At 44.1% G+C, this 20,106-nt stretch overlaps 1 protein-coding gene across 1 annotated transcript; it reads left to right on the forward strand.

The window, feature by feature from the left end:
* Positions 1-432, forward strand: LOC148779793 (uncharacterized). Its single transcript, XM_088850599.1, has one exon. The coding sequence runs from the start codon at positions 1-3 to the stop codon at positions 430-432; it is 432 nt and encodes a 143-aa protein (XP_088706725.1).
* The last annotated feature ends 19,674 nt before the right edge of the window (positions 433-20,106 follow it).

Genomic DNA, 20,106 nt, shown 5'->3' on the forward strand with positions numbered 1-20,106 from the left:
ATGAATTACCAACTAGACAAGACTACTGTGATAGCCTACGCTTTGAGTTGGAAGCCGTTAGTGTCAGTACCATACCTGATGACTCGAGAGATGAGACTGATAGAAGATGCAGTGGAGCGGAACCCAACTCTGCCCCTTAATGTTGGGGCAGAAATGACTGGTAGTATGAGGGTGGAGCCCCAGCTCTTTCAACATATTCGTAAAGTGCAGAAAGATGATCCCCAACTTATGAAGATTCTCGAAGAAATAAAGCTGGGAAGAAAAGAAGATTTCTCTATTAGTGGAGACAGTCTGTTAAGATTTAAAGATCGGGTTTGTATCCCAAATATTGAGGGTGTGAAACGAGTTATCTTAGAAGAAGCACACCACTCTCGTTATACTGTGCACCCGGGGAGTACTAAGATGTACCAGGACTTGAAGAGAAATTTCTAGTGGAATGATATGAAAAAAGAAGTAGCACAGTTTATTCCAGGTGCTTACATGTCAGCAAGTGAAAGCTGAATATCAAAAACCCACTGGACTGTTGCAACCCTTGCCCAAGCCCAGAATGAAAGTGGGAGCACATTACCATGGATTTTATCTCTAGTTTACTCAGGATAGGTACTGAATTCGATAATATTTGGGTCATTGTGCACCGACTAACAAAAATAGCTCATTTCTTATCGGTCCGCACAACTTATAATTTGGAACAATTAGCCCAACTATACATTAAAGAGATTGTAAGATTACATGAAACACCTGTCAGTATCGTGTCCGACATGGACACTAGATTTACTTCAAGATTTTGGGACACTCTACAGTTCACTATGGGGACAAAACTCACTTTTAGCACTGCTTTTCACCCCCAGACAAATGGGCAATCAAAAAGAGCTATTTAGACTCTAGAAGACATGTGAAGAGCCTGTGTTACTGATTTCAAGGGAAGTTGAGAGGATCATCTACCTCTGATAGAATTTGCTTATAATAATAGTTTCCAGGCTAGTATCTAGATGGCACCTTTTGAAGCCTTGTATGGAAGGAAGTGTCGATCACCTATCTGTTGGGATGAGGTCAGTGAAAGAAGGTTGTTAGGTCCCGAAATTTTTCAAATGACCTCAGAAAAGATTGCCTTGATTCGGGAGAGGATCAAAACTGCTCAGAGTCGACAAAAGAGTTATGCCGACAATCGAAGGACAAGCCTTGAATTTGAGGTGGGTGACAAAGTTTTCTTGAAAGTATCGCTGACCAAGGGTATTATGAGATTCAGCAAGAGGGGAAAATTGAGCGCATGTTTGTTTGGACCATTTGAAATTCTGGAAAGAGTAGGAAGTATGGCATATCGACTTGCCCTACACTTGAGTTGGTAAACATTCATGATGTGTTTCATGTGTCATTGTTGAGGAAATATCAGCCAGACCCATCCCATGTTTTGAAGTATGAGTCATTGACAATCAACGAAGACCTAACTTATATCGAGAAGTCGATCGAGATTCCAGACAAGGAAGTGCAAGTTTTGCGTAAAAAAGAAATCCCCCTGGTTTGTGTTCTATGTAAGTACCACTCAAAAGAAGAATCAACATGGGAACGAGAATATCATATCTGGAATAAGTACTCCTAGTTGTTTAATTAATCGAGATGCGATTTTTGGGACAAAATCCTTTTTTAGGGGGGGATGTTCATGAACATGGTGAGCTCATGCAGCTTCATGAAGAAGAGGTAATAACGCCGCGCGAAGAAGAGGGAGTAACGTCGCGTGAAGAAGAGGGAGTAACACCGCGTAAAGAGGAGGAAGTAACGCCGCATGAAGAGTAGGGAGTAACGGCGCCTAAAGAAGTAGGAGTAATGCCACACGAAGAAGAGGGGGTAACGTTGCACGATGAAGAGGGAGTAATGACGTGCAAAAAATATGGGACCAGCATCGGGCGTGTAGAGGACCATTGCCGCCCGTGAAGAGAAAAAGAAAGAGCAGCACTGCGAGAGGGTAATTTCACGCGTGCGATGGGCTATCGTCATGCATGATCAAGGATGCCACCTGCCTGTGCATTCTTCCATGTGTGCCATTTATCAAACTTGCATGGCTTGGAAAGAGCCACCTGGCAAGCTAAGAGTGCCACCTCCCCACTTCTAGAGTATAAAGTTTTTCTTTCTCTCTCTACACCTCACGTTTTAGAGCCCAAGTTCAGCCCTTTTGTGCCATTGTTTGAGAGCTTGAGAAGCTTCGTGAAGTTGACCGTGGATGAAGTTTGGGATCACTTTTGGGACACGTAGTTAAGATCACGACGCTCGCAGACCTGATCGGTACAAAACTAATTGCATTATGTGCGTGAGGTTCGAGGCTATCTCCGGTCAGAACCTTGTGTACAATGAACAGTTGGATTTCACTCACAAAGGCGTCAAAGCTGCTGTAAATTTCGCCATCGGATTTCAAGATTCTAACAAAAAACTCAAGACGACAAAATCTTCATTTAGACACAAAATCAAGCTACGTTTGTTGGAACATGATCGTGACGGCATGCTCAATGTGATTCAATGAAGAAATCATGAAGAAAAAGCAAGGAACGAGCACACAATCGATCTAAAGTTTTCAAGATTCATCCAAAATTCAAGTCTCATGATCATGACTCAAAATCATGATTCATGGCTCGAAGTTGGTATCAAAATGATCGTCATGCCGAGCTCTACAAGAAAACAATAATCTTTCGATAAAACAGGCATCAAAACGACCTCGAGTCAGCCACGGAAGTTCACGCAAGTTCTTGGGCAGCAGTAGTGAGTGTTTCGAAATTCCACACATTGTTAGGTAGGGGCAAAACAGTCCATTTGCACCCATTTTTGGAATTTCTTTTAATTCAATTAAATTGTAATTATATGCAATTCTAGCTAATTTTTGGGCGTACACCCACATTTTAGCCCAACTTTATATAAACATGCAAAGCTAAATTGTAAAAGGCTTCAGTTCATTTTTTGATTGATTCAATAAAATTTCCATTCTTGTTGAAGTTCTTGGGTACGTCTTGGGGAGAGAGAGGAGAGAGAAGAAAAGGGTCAGCACCCTTTTGGCAGGTAACATTCTCTCTCCTTCTCTCTTTCTCTCTCCTTCTCTCTTTCTCTCCTTCCCTCTTTCTCTCTCCTCCCCTTTTTCTCTCTCTTCTTCTCATCTTTATCTCTTTCACTCTCTTCTTCTCATCTCTATCTCTTTTTCTCTCTTCTTTTCATCTTTATCTCTTTCTCTCTCATTCTCTCTTCTCATCTCTATCTTTCTCTCTCATCTTCTCTTCTCATATCTATCTCTTTCTCTCTCTTCTTCTCAGCTGTATCTCTTTCTCTCTCTTCTTCTCATCTCTATCCCTTTCTCTCTCTTCTTCTTACCTTTATCTCTTTCTCTCTCATCCTCTCTTCTCTCCTTTATCCATTTTCTCTCTTCTCTTCTATCAGTCGGTGAGACGCAGCACTGACTGGTTTTCTTTCTCTTCGTCTTTCAGTCGGTGAGACCAAGCGCTGACTGGTTTTCTCTCTCTTCATTATCAATTGAAGGGACCAATCATTGATTAGTTTCCCTCTCTCTTCGTTTGTCAGTCAGTAAGACCTATCGTCGATTGGTTTTCCTCTCTCTTAGTTTGTCAGTATGTGAGACCTAGCACCGACTGGTTTTCCTCTCTCTTCATCTGTCAGTCAGTAAGACTTAGCATAGATTGGTTTTCTCTCTCTTCATTTGTCAGTCGGTGGAATCTAACACCGACTTGTTTTCCTCTCTCTTCACTTGTCAGTCGGTGAGACCTAGCACCGACTGGTTTTCTCTCTCTTCATCTGTCAGTCGGTGAGACCTAGCACCGACCGGTTTTCTCTCTCTTCATCTAGCAGTCGGTGAGACCTAGCATTGACTGGTCTTTCTCTTTCTTCATTTGTCAGTTGGTGAGACCTAACACTGACTGGTTTTTCTCTCTCCTCTTTTATCAGTTAATGAAACCTAGCGTTGACTGGATTTCTCTCACCTCTTCTATCACAGTCGGCGAAGCTTAGCGCCGACTGCCTCTCCTCTTTTTTTCTTCTAACATAGTCGATAATTCTTAGCCCTGACTGCATCTTAGTTCCATCTCTCTTTTATCCTCTCGTCTTTCATACTCTTCTCTTCCTTTCTTCCCCCACCTTCTTTCTTCCCCTTCTTCTCCTCTTATTATTTCCTCATAGTCTCAATCCTGTCACCCCTTCGTTCGACTAAGAGGGATTGGGGTTAGCCTCTCATGGTAGTTTTATTGTCTAGTAGTAATGTTGTTGTGCCAGGATTATATGGCGTGCTTTATTGCCACGATAGACTGACCATCGTGCCTAGCTAGTAGGTATTGATAATAATGTCTAGTAGTAATCCTGTGAGCCGGTCTTAGATACCGAGCCCATTTTGCTACCATGTCAAGCCAATTATCCACCAGCCTAGTCACCGCTCTGATCCTCTCGCTTAGTCGAATTCTTTCCCCCCACCCCGTCTTTCCTTCTTCTTTTTGTACGTTCATCGAAGAGGAAAAGGGTTAAGTCTGACCAACCTATCTTATAACCTTTACCATATATGTGTGTGATTACAGAAAAGTAGAAAACAAATATAATATAAGCCAAGAGAGGTGATTCCGAACCTGTTTTATTACTAGGGGGCTTTCTTCGTAACCTAAGAGGGCGCCCATGCAAGTTAGCCCGAGTAAGTCCTGAACCCACCTTTACACTTCTCTCTCACTGGTTAATAATACCTACCCCCATTCTCAAACGAGGTTCCCAAGAGAGAGATCTCAAAAATGTCCCAGGTCTTCCCTCGAAACCCAAGACACGTGCCGCCCGATCCCCAAATGATCCGGAGGGTGAGATCGAGGAACCTAACCATCTCTCTCTGTATAAACATGCACGGAGATGGCAACACCGTGCATGAATCTCTTTTTTCTTTTTCCTCTCTCTCTGACACCTACAGCGGTGGCAACGTCGTGTGTACGTCTTTCCTTACTCTTCTTTTCTCTTTTCTAATCTCTTTCTCTCTCTTTCCTTTCTAATCTCTTTCTCTCTCTTTCCTTCTTTCTCCTTCGGCTCTTTCCCAATTTCTCTCCTCATTTTCCTTTTCCCTCTCTTCTTTCCTTTCTTCTCTCTCTACTTTCCTTTCCTCTTCCTCTTTCCTAAAATCCTCTTTCCTCCTCCGTGTCTTTCTTGCCTTCACTCTGATTTCTCTTCTCTCTCCTCATTAGTTGTGCACGATGATACTCAACCCCAAGTATGACGTTCTCAGTCTCCCTTTATCTTTTGGAAATATACGTTGTGAGTCGGGGCTTAACCCGAATGAAAGGTCGGGCCTCTATCCAAATTTCCCCTTTCTCATGTGGTGCACAGAGGTGCTTTTTACTGCGCAAGACATTCATTTCTCACTCTTGTCTGTTTCTTTTATCCCTTATCTCCCTCTTTCTTCTTCTTCTTCTTCTTTTCTCATTTGACCAAGTGACAAGTATGGCACTTTCATGGTAGTCTTATCGTCGTGTCAGTCTAAGTTACCGTGCCCGTCTTGCTGCCACATCGAACTAGCCATTGTGTCAGGCTGGTCGGTGTTGGTGTTTTGTGATCGACTAGTATTACCACTGTGCCGGTCTGCATTATCGTGCCCATCTTGTTACCACATCAGGTCAATCATCATGCCATTCTAGCCACCGTGTTAGGCTAGTCACCTAGTCAAATGTCTCTTTCTTTTCTTTTTCTTCTCTCTTCTTCCTTCTCCCAACCCTCATGCAATCATTTCTTCTCTTTTCTCCTTTGAATGTGCACGCCTTGTGTACATTGACCCAAAGACAACGTAGGTTCCTTCGGCCCACTTGTCTTGTAAAATTAACCATGTGTGTGTGATTGTAGAAACAGGAGAATACAGGCCAAGGGAGCCGATTCCAAACCAGTTGTAGGACGAGGGTCCTTTCTTCGTGATCTAAGATGGCACCCACGCGAGCCAGCCCCAGTAAGTCCCGAACCCACCTTAAATTCCTCTCTCATCGGTTGATATACTTGCCCTAGGTCCTGAGCAAGGTTTTTGAGTGAGCGATGGGAAAGTCCCAGGGTCCCACGAAACTCGAGACACGTGTCATTAGATCATCATGATTCGAAGGGCGAGATCGAGGCACCTAGCCACTTACACCTTGGATAAAATGACCTAATTATACATCAAGGAGATAGTGAGGTTACATGGGATACGAGTTAGCAACGTGTTCGACCGGGACACTAAATTTACCTTAAGTATCGCAAAATAAGGGCATTACGAGGTTCCACAAGAAAGGGAAATTGAGCCCACGTTTTATTGGACCTTTGGAAATTCAGGAAAGAGTTAGAAGCATGACATATCGACTTGCCCTGCCACTCGAGTTGGAAAACATCGGTAATGTTTTTCTTGTACCTCTGTTAAAGAAGTACCAGCCTGACCTGTCCCATGTTCTGAGATACAAACCAGTTTTGATTAAAGAAGACTTGAACTACATCAAGCAACAAATTGAGATAATGGATAAAAGAGTGCAGGTATTACGCAATAAAGAAATTCCTCTGATCCGTGTTTTGTGGCAATAACATTCCCAAGAATAATCGACTTGGGAATGGGAGGATGAGATCCAGAATAAGTACCCCCATTATTCAATTAGCAAAAACATGATTTTGCGAACAAAATCCTCTTTAAGGGGGGATGTTGTAAGGACCGATATTTTTACGGCTTGAGGAGGCACGCGACAGTAAGAAGAGAGCGCGTGTGGTAGTAAGAAGGGAACGCGAGTGACAGAAAGGAGAGAATTCGTGTGGCAGAAAGAAGAGAAGTCACCGTGAGTGACAAGGAGAGAGAAGCTGTTGTGCACGATGAGAAGAGAGAATGCCACTGTGCACTATGAGGAGAGAGAAGGTCGTTGTGCACAATAAGGAGAGAGAAGGCCACTGTGCACTATAAGGAGGGAGAAGGCCACCGTGCGTGAAGAGGAGAAAGGAGGCCACCATGTGCGATGAGGAGAGAGAAGGTTACCGTACGAGATGAGGAGAGAAGACACTGTACATGACGAAGAGAGAGCATGCTGCCATGTGTGCAAGGCGCGAGGCCGTCATGCGCGCGAGGACAAAAGCAATAATACACACGTTAGTAAGAAGAAGAGTGTTGCCATGCACGATGCCACCGTGCATGACGGTCTTAGCCATCGTGCATGATAGTCTCAACTACCGTGCACAACACTGTCGAGCCCATGCATGCCCCTAGGTGCCACTTGTCAGCTACATGTTGTCTAGCATGCCACTTGTTCAATTTCATGACACTGTGAGTGCCACTTGGCAAATTTGAGCTGCCTCCTCCTCCTCCTGGCATACTTAAACCCCTTCTCTCCTCTCCCAAGCCTTGTTTTTCCTCTCACTCTTGAGAACCCATTCTCAACACTTAGAGTTGCCACCCCTTGGAGCCATTTTTGAAGAGCTTGGGACTTGACTAGTAGTGGGGGATTTTGGGACACATTTGAGCACAAGTAAGTGGACCTAACACTCATGTTTACATTTTTTAATTAAAGCATGAAAATTAAGCAAAGTATAAGTGTGATTTTGATGGGAATATGTGCATGTTAGAGAAATTGTCTGTGTTCGTGCACTGTTTTTACAGAATTTTTGTTCTCATTGGCATGATGAATTTAGTACTAAAAAAAACTCTGTTCGTCATGAAAATCTGTGGAAGATTACCCTTGTATGTTTAAATTAAGATGAAAAAGGTTTTTTGTTGATATCCATTTTAGGTTGGAAGTCATTGATTATTCTATAACGTGTGTCAATTACAGCAGTTTCCAAGACTGTTGCTCAATTTGTAATGAATATTTTACTAATCAAATGGTGTCCAAATGACTTCAAACCACTCTTAAATGAATGATGGATGTGTCCAAATTCAAATTTGGTTTTGAAACCATGTCGAAATTCCTCATAATTTGGATGTTATGCCTTTCTTTGTGTAAACATGTCATTGTTATTAGTTGCAGCCGTTTCCAAGACTGTTGCTCATTTTATAATGAACGTTTGACCTAACAAAAGGTGTCCAAATAACTTCAAACCACTTTTAAATGAAATGTGGATGTGTCTAATTCAAGTTTTGTTTTGTAAACCGGTTGAAATTTATGATGATTTGAGAATTATACCCCTGTTTGCATGTATAAGTCATTATTGTAAATTGTAATAAAATTTCAAAACTATTACACGTTTGTGTTTGAAGACATTTTTTAGCACCTTGTATCCTCGATGCGGAACTAAAAGAGAAGCCGATCAATAAAGCCTTGACATACAGTGAAATTCTCGATAGTCTCAGAATTGCTCCAGAACGGGTAGAAATCTTCCTAAGCACTTCAAAAGGCCACTTGCCAAATTTTATTGCAATCCAACATGTTTAAGGCAGTGCAGACAAAGAAACAATTTCAAAAAAATTAGTCTCATGCACCTTGAAATGGACCCCGTAACTAGAGCTCTATTTTGGATGACTAAAATTGTTGTGGGAGGACCACCATTGGATTTGAAACGGTCGAAAACCCCTTAGTCAAGTTTCGGCTTAATCGGGCGCTCCAGGGCAAAGTTATGTGTAAAATACCAAAAAGGAGTAGGCCACACACTATTCCCGTGAGCCCTCCTTGCACCAAATCACCTTTAAAGGTGGCCGTTTTTTTCTCTTGGGCAGTAACTTTCAGGAGCCATATCTCATTCGTCTCGAGTCACACCACTCTCAAATTTTGTGAGCATGTCCATCTCGTGAAGATAAGCATTTTGATTTGTGACACGCCCCGTGACGACACCTGAGCAAGGAGAAATGCTAGAGAGAAGTTGCTGATCTATGAATAAAGTTGCAGGAAAATCAGCAGCGACATTCCTCGCTCGAGCAGCCAAATCATGATGCTTGTGCATCGGATTGACGTGAGACCAGTTCCATCGTGTGCATAAGGTCTAGGATTATATCTGGTCCAAAACCTGTACATGATGAACAGTCAGATTTTGCACACAAAAGTTCTTACACTGGAATTCTAGATTCCGGCCATTACCCAAAAATTGCAAAATCTTTGGGGCATGAAATTGAGTTGTGTTTCTTGCCACGCGACCGTGAAATCATGCTTAGTGTGATCCAACAAAGAAATCACGAACAAACATCAAGGAACGAGCACACTATCGATCTGAAGTTTTCAAGATTCATTTAAATTTCAAGTCACATGATCGTGGCTTAAAAACACGATTCGTGGCTTGAAGTTGGTATCAAATCGATCGCCATGCTGAGCCCTATAAGAAAAAAATCATATTTTTGACAAACGGGCATCAGAGCAACCCCGAATCATCCACGAAAGATCATGTATGTTCCAAGGAAGTAGCAGGGACTGTTTTAGAATTTCATGAATTGTTAGGCAGGGCAAAAACAGTCATTTTGAACCCATTTTTAGAATATAATTTAATTCAATTAAATTGTAATTGTCATCAATCGAGATAGTTTTTTGGTATCCACCCCATGTTTGGGCCCAATTCTATAAATACATGCTAAACCTAATTGTGAAGGGGTTCCCTGATTCGCCTCCAGCATTCAATTGATTAATAACGTTTGTGTTTCTTCTTTGAATTTGTTGGTGCGCTTTGGAGAGAGAGAGAGGAGAGAGAAAAAAGGGTCGATACCCTTTGTTAAGGTAATTTTCTCTCTCCTCCTCCCGTCTCTATCTCTTTCTCTGTCTTCCTCTTGTCTTTATCTCTTTCTCTCTCCTTCTCTCCTCTCTTTCTTCCTCTTTCTTTTCTTTCTTCTTTTTTTCTCGGCTTCTCTATCTTCTTCTCTGTGAACACGCACGGCTGTGGCAGAGCTGTGCATGTTATCTTCTTCCTTCTCTTTCTCTAACCCACACAACTATGGCAGCGCTATGTGTGTCTCATTCTCTCTCTTTCTTCTTCGTTTATTTCTCCTTCTTTTATTTCTTCTTCTTCTCGATCTTTCTCTCTGTGTCTCTTTGACTGAATGTGAATGGCGATGGTAGCCCCATACACCAACCTCTCTATTTTATTTTCTTTATCTCGTCTACACGATGATGGCAACGCCGTGTGCATTTTATTCTCTCCCTCCTTCTCACTGCTCTATATTTCTCTTTGTCTGAACATGCACGACGATGGCAATGCCGTGCACGAAACCCTTTCTTCTCTCTTCTTCTCTCTGCTCTATCTTTCTCTCAATCTAAACATGCATGACGATGGCAGCGTCGTGTATGAATCTCTCTTCTTGTTTTCTTCTCTCTTTGACACCCACGGTGGTGGCAACACTGTGTGTACCTCTTTCCTCTCTGCTTTCCTTATTCTTCTTTTCTCTTCCCTAATCTCTTTCTCTATCTTTCTTTCTTTCTCTTCCGGCTCTTTCCCAATTTCTCTCCTCACTTTCCTTCTCCCTCTATTCTTTTTCCTTCTTCCCTTTTTACTTTTCTTTCATCCTCTTTCCTAAAATCCTCTTTCCTCCTCCCTATCTTTCTTGCCTACAGTGTGATTTCTTTTCTCTTTCCCCTCCAGTCATGCAAGGCGATGCTCATCACCGGGTATGACGTTCTAAGCCTTCCTTTATCTTCTTAAAATATGCGCAGTGAGTGGAGGCTTAAACCGAGTGGCAGGCTGAGCCTCTGGCAAATTTTCCCTTCCTCATGTGGTGGACGACGATGCTCATCGCCATGCATGACATTCATTTCTCATTCCTGTCACATTCCTCTGTCATGGACAGTGAAATTCCATCGCTATCCATGTTCTTTCTCTCTCCTCTTTTCTCTGTCATGGACGACAAAAGTCCATCGTCGTTTGTGTTCTTTCTCTCTCCTCTTTCCTCTATCATGGACGGTGGAAATCCATCATCGTCTATATTATTTTTCTCTCATCGTCTCTCAATCTTGGAAGGCAAAAGTCCATCGTCGTCCATGTTCTTTTCCCTCTTCTTTTCTATATCACGGTTGGTGAAAGTTTGTCGTCGTTCATGTTCTTTCTCTCTCGTCTTTTCTCTGTTATGGATGATGGAAGTCCATCATTGACTATGTACTTTCTCTCTCCTCTTTCTCTATCATGGATGGTGGAATTCCATCGCCATCCATGTTCTTTCGCTCTCCTCTTTCCTCTGTCATAGACGACAAAAATCTGTCGTCATCTATGTTCTTTCTCTCTCATCTTCTCTCTATCATGGATGGTAGAAGTACATCACCATCCATGCCTTTCTCTCTCTTCTTTCTCTATCTTCTTTCTCTATCTTCTTTCTCTCTTCTCTCTCTTCTTTTCTCTCGCCTTTCTCTTTCTTTTCTTCTCTCTTCTTTTCTCCCTCTTTTCTTCTCTTTCTTTTTTCTCTTCTCCTTTCTTTCTCTTCTCTCCTATTTCTCTCTTCTTTCTCTTTCTCTCTCTACTTTTCTTATCCCTTATCTACCTCTTTCTTCTTCTTCTTCCTCTCTCATTTGACTAAGGGACAAATCTAGTACTGTCATGGTAGTCTCGTCGTCGAGCAATATTACCGCCATGCTGGTTTAAGTTATCTTGCCCATCTTACTGCCAAGTCAAACTAGCTGTTGTACTAGGCTGGTCAGTGTTGGTGTTCTGTCGTCAAGTAGTATTGCCACCACGTCGATCTGCGTTGTCGTGCCCGTCTTGCTACCATGTCAGGTCAATCATCATGCCAATCTAGCCACTGTGCATGGCTAGTCTCCCAGTCAAATGTTTTTTTTTTCTTCTTCTTCTCTCTTCTTCCTTCTCCCAACCCTCATCTCATCATTTCTTCTCTTTTCTCCCTTGAATGTGCACGCCTGTGTACATTTGCCCAAAGACAAGGTGGCGTTGTTCAACCCACTTGTCTTGTCAAATTAACCATGTGTGTGTGTGATTGCAGAGACAGAAGAATACATGTCAAGGGAGGTGATTCTTAACTAGTTGTGGAACTGAGGGGCTTTCTTCGTAATCTAAGAGGTCGCCCACGCGAGCCAGCCCGAGTAAGTCCCAAACCCACCTTAAATTCCTCACTTATCGGTTGGTATACCTGCCCTTGATCCTGAGCAAGGTTCCCAAGAAAACCATCTCAGTTTCTTGTGTTCCTCGAAACTCGAGACACGAGCCGCCAGATCATCCAGATCCAAAGGGTGACATCGATGCACCTAACTAGCTTCGTGACTCCACTAGTTTCTCCCTAGATTGTCTGTTTTCACACACCACATATGGCTTCTAGGTTCTCTAACCTATTTATCTGAATTGGGGATTTTCTAATCCCTACATTCGTGAACTTCCCCTGAGAACAAGTTCCTCGAACTTTATTCCCAACCTTCCTTTTAAGCAAAGACCCAGTGTCTGGCTTCCAAGTCTTAACCGAGATAGGTGTGAGGAGGGACTTAAAGGTCCTTAACTCCCCATCTCTTCACCCTGGTAGAACTTACACCGAGGCGCCCTGCATTGGTAGCACGTCTGCTGCCACTCACAGCATGCACCCTGTCACCGGCAAGTCACTTGTTAGTCGTATTGCCGAGGTACGATAGAAGGCTACCCAATCCATTTCTGCAAAAGGCGAGGAAGTTTGCATTGCTTCTGTGGGAAGTCAAAAGGCTTCCCCCCACATTCCTGCACCACTTCGAGTCTCTATGATTAGAGGCTCAACAAATCGAGGAGGAGACCCTGTGGCCTCCACCTAAGGCTCGTGAGTCATCCACTCGAGTCACACCTTGGGGCAGCCCTTCTGCTACTTAGGGTAAGAATTCAGGATCAAGCCTCCTTGGGCCGAAATCTGTGCGCATGCATATGCATCTCAATGCTCGGGGCAACACCATTGCTGTGCCAACCCAAGCACATGGGAGATGACCCCTTAGTCCTCTCAATCAACACACACTCGCGCACCCTATAAGGGGCAGGCCTCCATATGTTCCCTTACAGAAACGTGCTTGTAGTTCTCAGCCTCCTAACGCCAAACCACCTGTTCGAGCCCGGGCTGACCCCCAAGTCATTCGGAATGCTACTTCAAGGGGCGTACAGGTGCGACCTTCCCAAGCCACTGCTTGCTCCCAACCAAGACATCATCAATTGCTGCTTCCCACTTTTTCTGCCCTTTCTCCTCCCGATGAAAACCTCAAGACCTGGTACTTGAAGGTTTTCCCTAAGAGTACCATCCTCAACCAGCCTCATTAAGTTCGTTACGCCTCTGGAGCCCACAAAGGAGCTCGGGGCAAAGGCTTGATGATTGATGAAGTTCTTCAACATCCGAGGCAGCAGCCCAAGCTGGTCCCCCGTTCAAGGGCCACATTCGTTGCCCCACCTTATGGATACCGCCCTCTCATGATCTAAGAAGATAGGTCCACCTCAACCCCAGTCTCAGTTCTAGAGCGATGTTCATCCCAGTATAAAGCTCAAGCAAGATAGAGGATTGCAGATTTTGATTAAGGAGCTAACCAAAAAATCCGGGGCCCCACTCTAAGGGTCTCCTCCCTCAAAATCCCTTCTATCCTCTTCGAATTAGGGAGACTAAGGAAGAAGTGTGGGACTCCTGCATCATGGTTATCATCATAGAAGACGACTTGACCACCCAGCAGCCACGGTCCTAAGACTGTTAAGAACAAGTTCTCCCAGGGTCACATATAAGACTCGAGTCCAGTCAGTGCTTGCTGACCCCTTGCTGATCGATCTGCCACGTCAGACCGCCAAGCTCGAAAACCCTCAACTGCAACTAAGGCTGACCTCCCTCAAGAAATGGTCAGCGTCATAAACAAGCCTGATGACTCCCAGGCAGATCACATGAAAAGGTTTGAATAGATGGCGCAAGCAATGATGGAGAAGATTGATCGCATGGAGGTCGCGCATCACTAAGCTAACCATGAGATCAATTTCCATCATTCATATGATATAGCTCCAAGGCAGCCTCCTCTTCCTGCATCACTAGACAATTCTATCCCTCACCCCGTCTCAGGGGCAGACATCGATGCTATGTGACTCACAGCCTAAAGAACAGAAAAATCCCAAGAATACAGGGTGCAACACTTTATCAAAAGCCGTACCTTTCATACATTGACCAGGTGTCGTTTCCCTCAGACTACAAGAAAGGGAAGTTTCCCTTGTTTAATGTTAACACATCCCCGCACCAGCCTATTTCCCACTTCCAAGTGGCATGTCGAGAGACAGCAGCTGACGGGAGACTCCTACTCTGTCAGTTCATTGAAACCCTTGATGGCCCAGCTTTTCAGTGGTATGCTCGGCTTCCCCCAAACTCAGTACATACTTGGGAGGAAATGGAGAAACTATTCGACCAACGCTTCTATGAGGTTGAGAGAGTGGTTCAAACCATCGAGCTTCTCTTCTTGAACCAAGATCCAGATGAACCCGTAGATCAATTCATATCAAGATGAAGAGATTTGACCACTCGTCATCCCATTCCCTTGCCTGAGAGGGCAGCAGTTCAAACCTGTGTGTGAAAACAGCGACCTGAGATCGCTCTGCATGTCGAGGCCTCCAACCCGTCCTCCATGTCAAAGCTGATCTTTAAGTCAATTCACATAAAGAGTCTGTCACGCCACCATGGTGGGTCATGACAACAGTCCTCATGCTCAAAAAATAGCTGGGGCCATGGTAGTTTTATGGCCAACGCTCGGGGCAACCAACAAAAAGGGGTAATTAGTGCAGTTGTTACCGTCAGTGATCCAAAGAAGGATGCCTCTCAGACTTTTGACCTCTCCAAATGGGTAAGCATAACAAAGACAACACCTCAGATAGGGAAACAATAGCCGTCATACAACAGGGTACCCCCACTTGCAAACCTTAATTGAGATGACTATTGGACCAGACATCAGAACAAGGTTTATCCTTTTGAAAAGGAATGGGTTCCTGTGCTGCTCCGACTATTACAAGAATAGAATATGATTGAGTTGCCCAAGATCAAGTTTCCCGATCAAGCTAGTCTCGATACGCATGCAAGATACAGTGCTTATCATCAAATGGTAACCACGCCACGAAAGAATGCTACACACTTAAAGATCTCATTGAGGCTTTGATCCAAAATGGTCAGATCAAGCTCGAATAACTCAAGAAAGCATTTGGGGTAGGAGAAGCATCCCACGCAGTGACAGTTCAGGATGAAGATGAGACACCTAGCATCCTTCGCTCCTTGTTTGCCATGATGCTTCAAGAAGGCCTCATCACGCCAAAACCAACAAGACAACCCAAGCGTCGACTCGAGGAGCCGAGGGTCTGTAGTGTCCATCCCATCAGATATCGAGGGATGACCTGAGCGAATGCTCTCACTTCCATGAGCTATTAGTGAAGAAATTGCAGAGAGACCAAGAAGTTGGTGACATTCCAGAAAGATGTCCCCAAATCCCTCCTCCACTGATACAAGAGGACCCCTTAACTCAAGCTCCGGGAAATGATAATTTGGACCCTCTTCTAGCCTTCTTTGAGGTGATGCTTCAACAAGGGCTAGTCACTCTTAAGCCAGCAAGGAAAAGCAAAAATCTTGACCAAGGGACCGAGAATCACTGGTGCTCATACCATCAGATATGGGGCCATGAGCTGAACGAATGTTATAGGTTCGAAGCTGTGGTTGCAAAAAAAGTCCAGGCAGGTAACATTGCTTATGTTGAATGCTCACAAGTCGATACTTCCACTTAGGAGAGTGTCTCAGTACAAGACTCCTTAAAGGATGCCTCTAATCCTTCTGAGCCCTTGACTTCCCAGCCATGGAAAATCCATCACGGGCAGAGAAGGCTCAAGTCTTTAAAGCAAGAAGTGATTCGTCAATCTAGGGTTGTTCGCAAAGCTAGCAAGAAGGACATGGCACCTCCAAAAGTGACTAGAAGAAGACAAGCACCAAGGGCTTCTCACCAGAAGATCGAGGTTCCTCAGCCACCGGTCGAGCCAGAATTCCTCAACCCTCTTCCAACTTTAAAAGACTTCATCCTCGTCGCCACCGATCTCATTCTTTCGTCTCATCAAGAGGATACCCCTGAGTCATCTCTTACTCAGGGCACTTCCAACGAGGGTGACAATGTTAAAAGCACTCTTCAATGGTCTAAGCAAGGGAAAGACCTAAAAGACCCCATGCACACGTTCAATTCTGGTGATGATGTAAAACGTTACCCAGATCGATCCGAGGGGAACTTCTCCTTCTTCCTCTTTTTCTTCTTCTTCTTCTTGTCCTTCCTCTTCTATGTCTCCTGCAGGTACAACCTTGTACCTTGAAATGTCCAGACTTTGAGGCTCTTGATAGAGAGCTCGAAGGAACAAATATATGCAGGACGCATAGGAGACGGTTGAAAAAGATGTTAGCCCAGGCGGCTGGATTCTTAACAGTTGTTGACGCTTTGAAACCTTGTATGAGTCAGAGCCATCCTCTTCTATCGGGAAGCACAAGAAGTCAAAGTCAAAGAATCCCCAGTGGCCTCCTGAGCCTGACTTTGAAAAAGACGAAGAAAATCAAGAGGGCGGAGCTTCTATTCTCATGAGGCTTGCCGCATGGTACATGTCTATGAAGTATTAGCTCGCACAGGGCAAACACTATAGACACCCGTGCAAAGACCAAGCAATTCATATGAGGGTGCCTCTATTCCCACAATTGTTGAATCTCAACTTCCCAGTAAATTTCAAATCAAACTCCTATAGCTTGACATGCTGTCCATGTTTGAGGTCGACCCTTCTATGCCCCAATTTTAGAGGAAGGTGTGGAAATCATGACCTATGTCAAAGCTCCATTGGAAGCAGAGATGTCAAGATCATGGGTCTCTGCACTTGAGGTTAATGAGAAAACCTCCAAAGATGATGACGGGTTGCAAGAGGCCCCATAAGAGTGGGAAGAAGGCGGTCAAGCCATAGCAGATGAACTTACCAGATAAATCTAGGGGATGAGGCTGACCCTAGACCCATTTTCATCTCGACGAATATGTCTCCAGAAGAGAAAGAAAATTTCACTGTCTTCTTGCAAGAAAACCGAGACGTCTTTGCTTGGCATTACCATGAGATGCCTGGTTTAGATCCCCTCAAGTCGCGGTTCACCATCTTGGCATCGATCCAACTGTCAAACCTGTCAAGTAGAAATCAAGGACGTTCAGGCCTTACCTCGAAATGCAGATAGATGCCGAGGTGACCTAACTCAGACAAGAAGGATTCATTTGTGAAGTTAAAGAAGAAGGACAGCCAAATCAGGGTTTGCATCGACTCCGCCACCTGAATACTGCCTGCCCAAAGGATGACTTCCTATTGTCATTCACGAAGATGCTCATTGATTCTATGACTCACTGTCAGATCTTCTCCTTCATGTATGGATACTCCGGGTATAATCTGATACGGATGGCACTAGAAGATGAGGAAGCCACCGCATTGTTAACTCCAAAAGGGGTCTTCCGTTACAAAATGATGCCATTTGGATTGAGGAATGCTGATGCCACATATCAGAGAGCAATGACAACCATCTTCAAGGATATGATGCATAAGGAGGTTGAATGTTATGTAGATGACTTGGTGGTAAAATTCGAAGAGAAAGACGCTCAAGTGAGAGACCTTGAAAAGGTGTTCGAGTGGTTACGCTTGATCAACTTAAAATGAACCCGTTGAAATGCGCTTTTGGCGTACGTTTAGGAAAGTTCTTGGGGTTCATTGTTAGACACCGAGGGCAGGAAGTTGAGCCAATCAAGATCAAGGCAATCCAAGAAATGTCGTTACTAACTACACTGCGAGAGCTGCACTCTCTTCAAGGGCTGCTGGCTTACATCCGCAGGTTCATCTCAAACCTCTCAGGTCGTTGTTACGCACCTATTAAAGAAAGATACCACATTCATCTGGGATGAAGCATGTTAGATAGCCCTTGATGACATCAAGCATTATTTACTCAATCCTCTAGTGCTCTCTACACCAATACTGGAAAGACCTCTCATCCTGTAAGTGACTGCTCTAAACGAGGACTCGGGGCATTGTTGGTGCAGAACAATGACGAAGGGAAAGAAACCGCACTGTATTTTCTTGCAGCACACCTCATACCAGCAGAATCTCCTTTATCAAGTGACCTTCATGATGAAGAAGTATTTTGTGCAGAACTTGCTCATGCGCGGAAGATGTATTTCGATGGAGCCTTCCAATCAAATCGAGGAGGCACCAAAGTGGTATTTAGGACTCCAAAAGGAGGAGTATTGCCTCTCTCTTTCTCTCTCACCAAAGCCAGTTCCCATAACGAGGCAGAATATCAGGCTCTTATATTTGGGTTGGAGATAGCCTTTGATCTAGATTTCAAGTAGCTCAAGATCTATGGCGACTCTGAGTTGGTTATTCAACAGCTTAAGGGAATATATGACGTGAGAAAAGACACTCTCAAGCCTTACCACGATACTGCAAAGTCATATATGGCTAAGCTTCAGGATGTTTCTCTAAGTCACATCCTCAGGAGATTAAACTCGCAGGCTGATGAACTCGCAAAGCTCGACGCTATAATTAAACTGTCTTCTCCAGGGCTTATGCCTGTTTGGGTCACAGAGTGGAGGCACATTGAATTGAGAACCGAAGTGGATGCTGATGATGAGAGAATTCTCTTTCCCGACTGTCCACCTTATCCATTCGGAGCACTCATATCAGCCAAATAAGTTATTAAGACTGAACACGAAATGGCACGGAGTTAAGGAGCTAAGGTTAAAAAACGGGAATTGGAAATCTCTGACCCAATATGCACAGAAGTCGAGTAGGTAGAAGATTGGAGAGAGCCTATCATTAATTTTATAAAACATGTCAGACTCTCGGAGGATCGTGCCGAGCACAACAGTGTGCATCGAATATCTACCAAGTACACCCTCCTTGAAGGAGATGCTCTCTTCAGATAGTTATTCGACAGTATTCTTCTTAGATGTGTGGATGCGCAAGAAGTAAACAAGTTGCTGGAAGAAGTACACTCAGGCATCTGTGGACCACACCCTTAAGCTCTATGAACGATTATGCAGATTGGGGTATTATTAGCCTTCTATGATTACCAACTCCTTAAACTATGCCAAGAAGTGCCAAGTGTGCCAAATACACTCAAGCCTTGTTCATCAGCCTCTAGAGCCCTTGCACCCTATAGTGGCATCATGGCCCTTCTCACAATAGGGTATGGACATTGTAGGGCCTATTCACCGTCCTTCGGTAATGGGTCATGTCTTTATTCTAGCTGCAACTGATTACTTCTCCAAGTGGGCTAAAGCGGTCCCCCTTAAGCAAGTTCCTGAAACCACAGTGGCTAATTTCATCCGACATCACATCATATAGTTCGCAGTGCCTGACCGGATTATATCTGACAATGGCCCTCAGTTCAAAAGTTGTCACATCGATTGCTTGGTTAACCAGTTTGGTTTTGAGTGAAAGTACTCAACTATGTACCACCCTTGGGGTAACAGATTAGCTAAGGCTTTCAATAAGACCCTATGCAACGTTTTAAGGAAATTCGTATCGAAGATAAAGAAGAACTGGCACGAGAAACTTCCTGAAGCGTTGTGGGCCTATCACACTACCACTCGATGTGCCATTGATTCCACTCCCTATTCCTTTGTCTATGGAAGTGAGGCAGCCCTACCCTTTGAGAGTCAATTACCCTCGTTACGGATCACCATACAACAAGGACTAAATGAAGATGAGAGAGTTAAGCTTTGCTATTAAGAATTGGATGCGCTTGATGAAAAGGGATTGCAAGCCTAGCAAAATCTTGAGCACAATCAGGGGAGAATGAAGAGGGCCATTGACAAGTCAGTCAAGGTTCTCTCATTCACCCATGAAGATCTGGTTCTAGCTGTTAAAAGGCTGATTGTCATGCATGGATGGCGCTAAGGGAAGTTTGAACCCATTTGAGAAGGTCCCTTTATAGTAAAAAAGGTCATTCCAAATGGAGCTTCCATACTTACACATCCTGATGGAGAGGAGGCAATTGGTTAGGTGCCTCAATCTCGCCCTCCGGATCTGGATGATCAGGCGGCACGTGTCTCAAGTTTCAAGGGAACTCGAGACATTGATATCACTCTCTCTCGAGAGCCTTTCTCAAGAATAAAAGCAGATGGACCAATCGATGAGAGATGAATTTAAGGTGGGTTCGGGACATACTCGGGCTCGCTCACGTGGGTCCCTTCTTTGATCACGAAGAAAGTCCCCCCAGTCATAAAACTAATTTGGAAT

This window comes from Amborella trichopoda, chromosome 11 (genome assembly GCF_054954075.1).
Source record: "Amborella trichopoda isolate Santa Cruz 75 chromosome 11, AtrichopodaSantaCruz75HAP2 v2.0, whole genome shotgun sequence".
NCBI lineage: Eukaryota > Viridiplantae > Streptophyta > Magnoliopsida > Amborellales > Amborellaceae > Amborella > Amborella trichopoda.

What these genes read in the sequence shown, in the direction of transcription:
- LOC148779793 (XM_088850599.1), top strand. Translation starts at nt 1, where the DNA reads ATGAATTACCAACTAGACAAGACTACTGTGATAGCCTACGCTTTGAGT.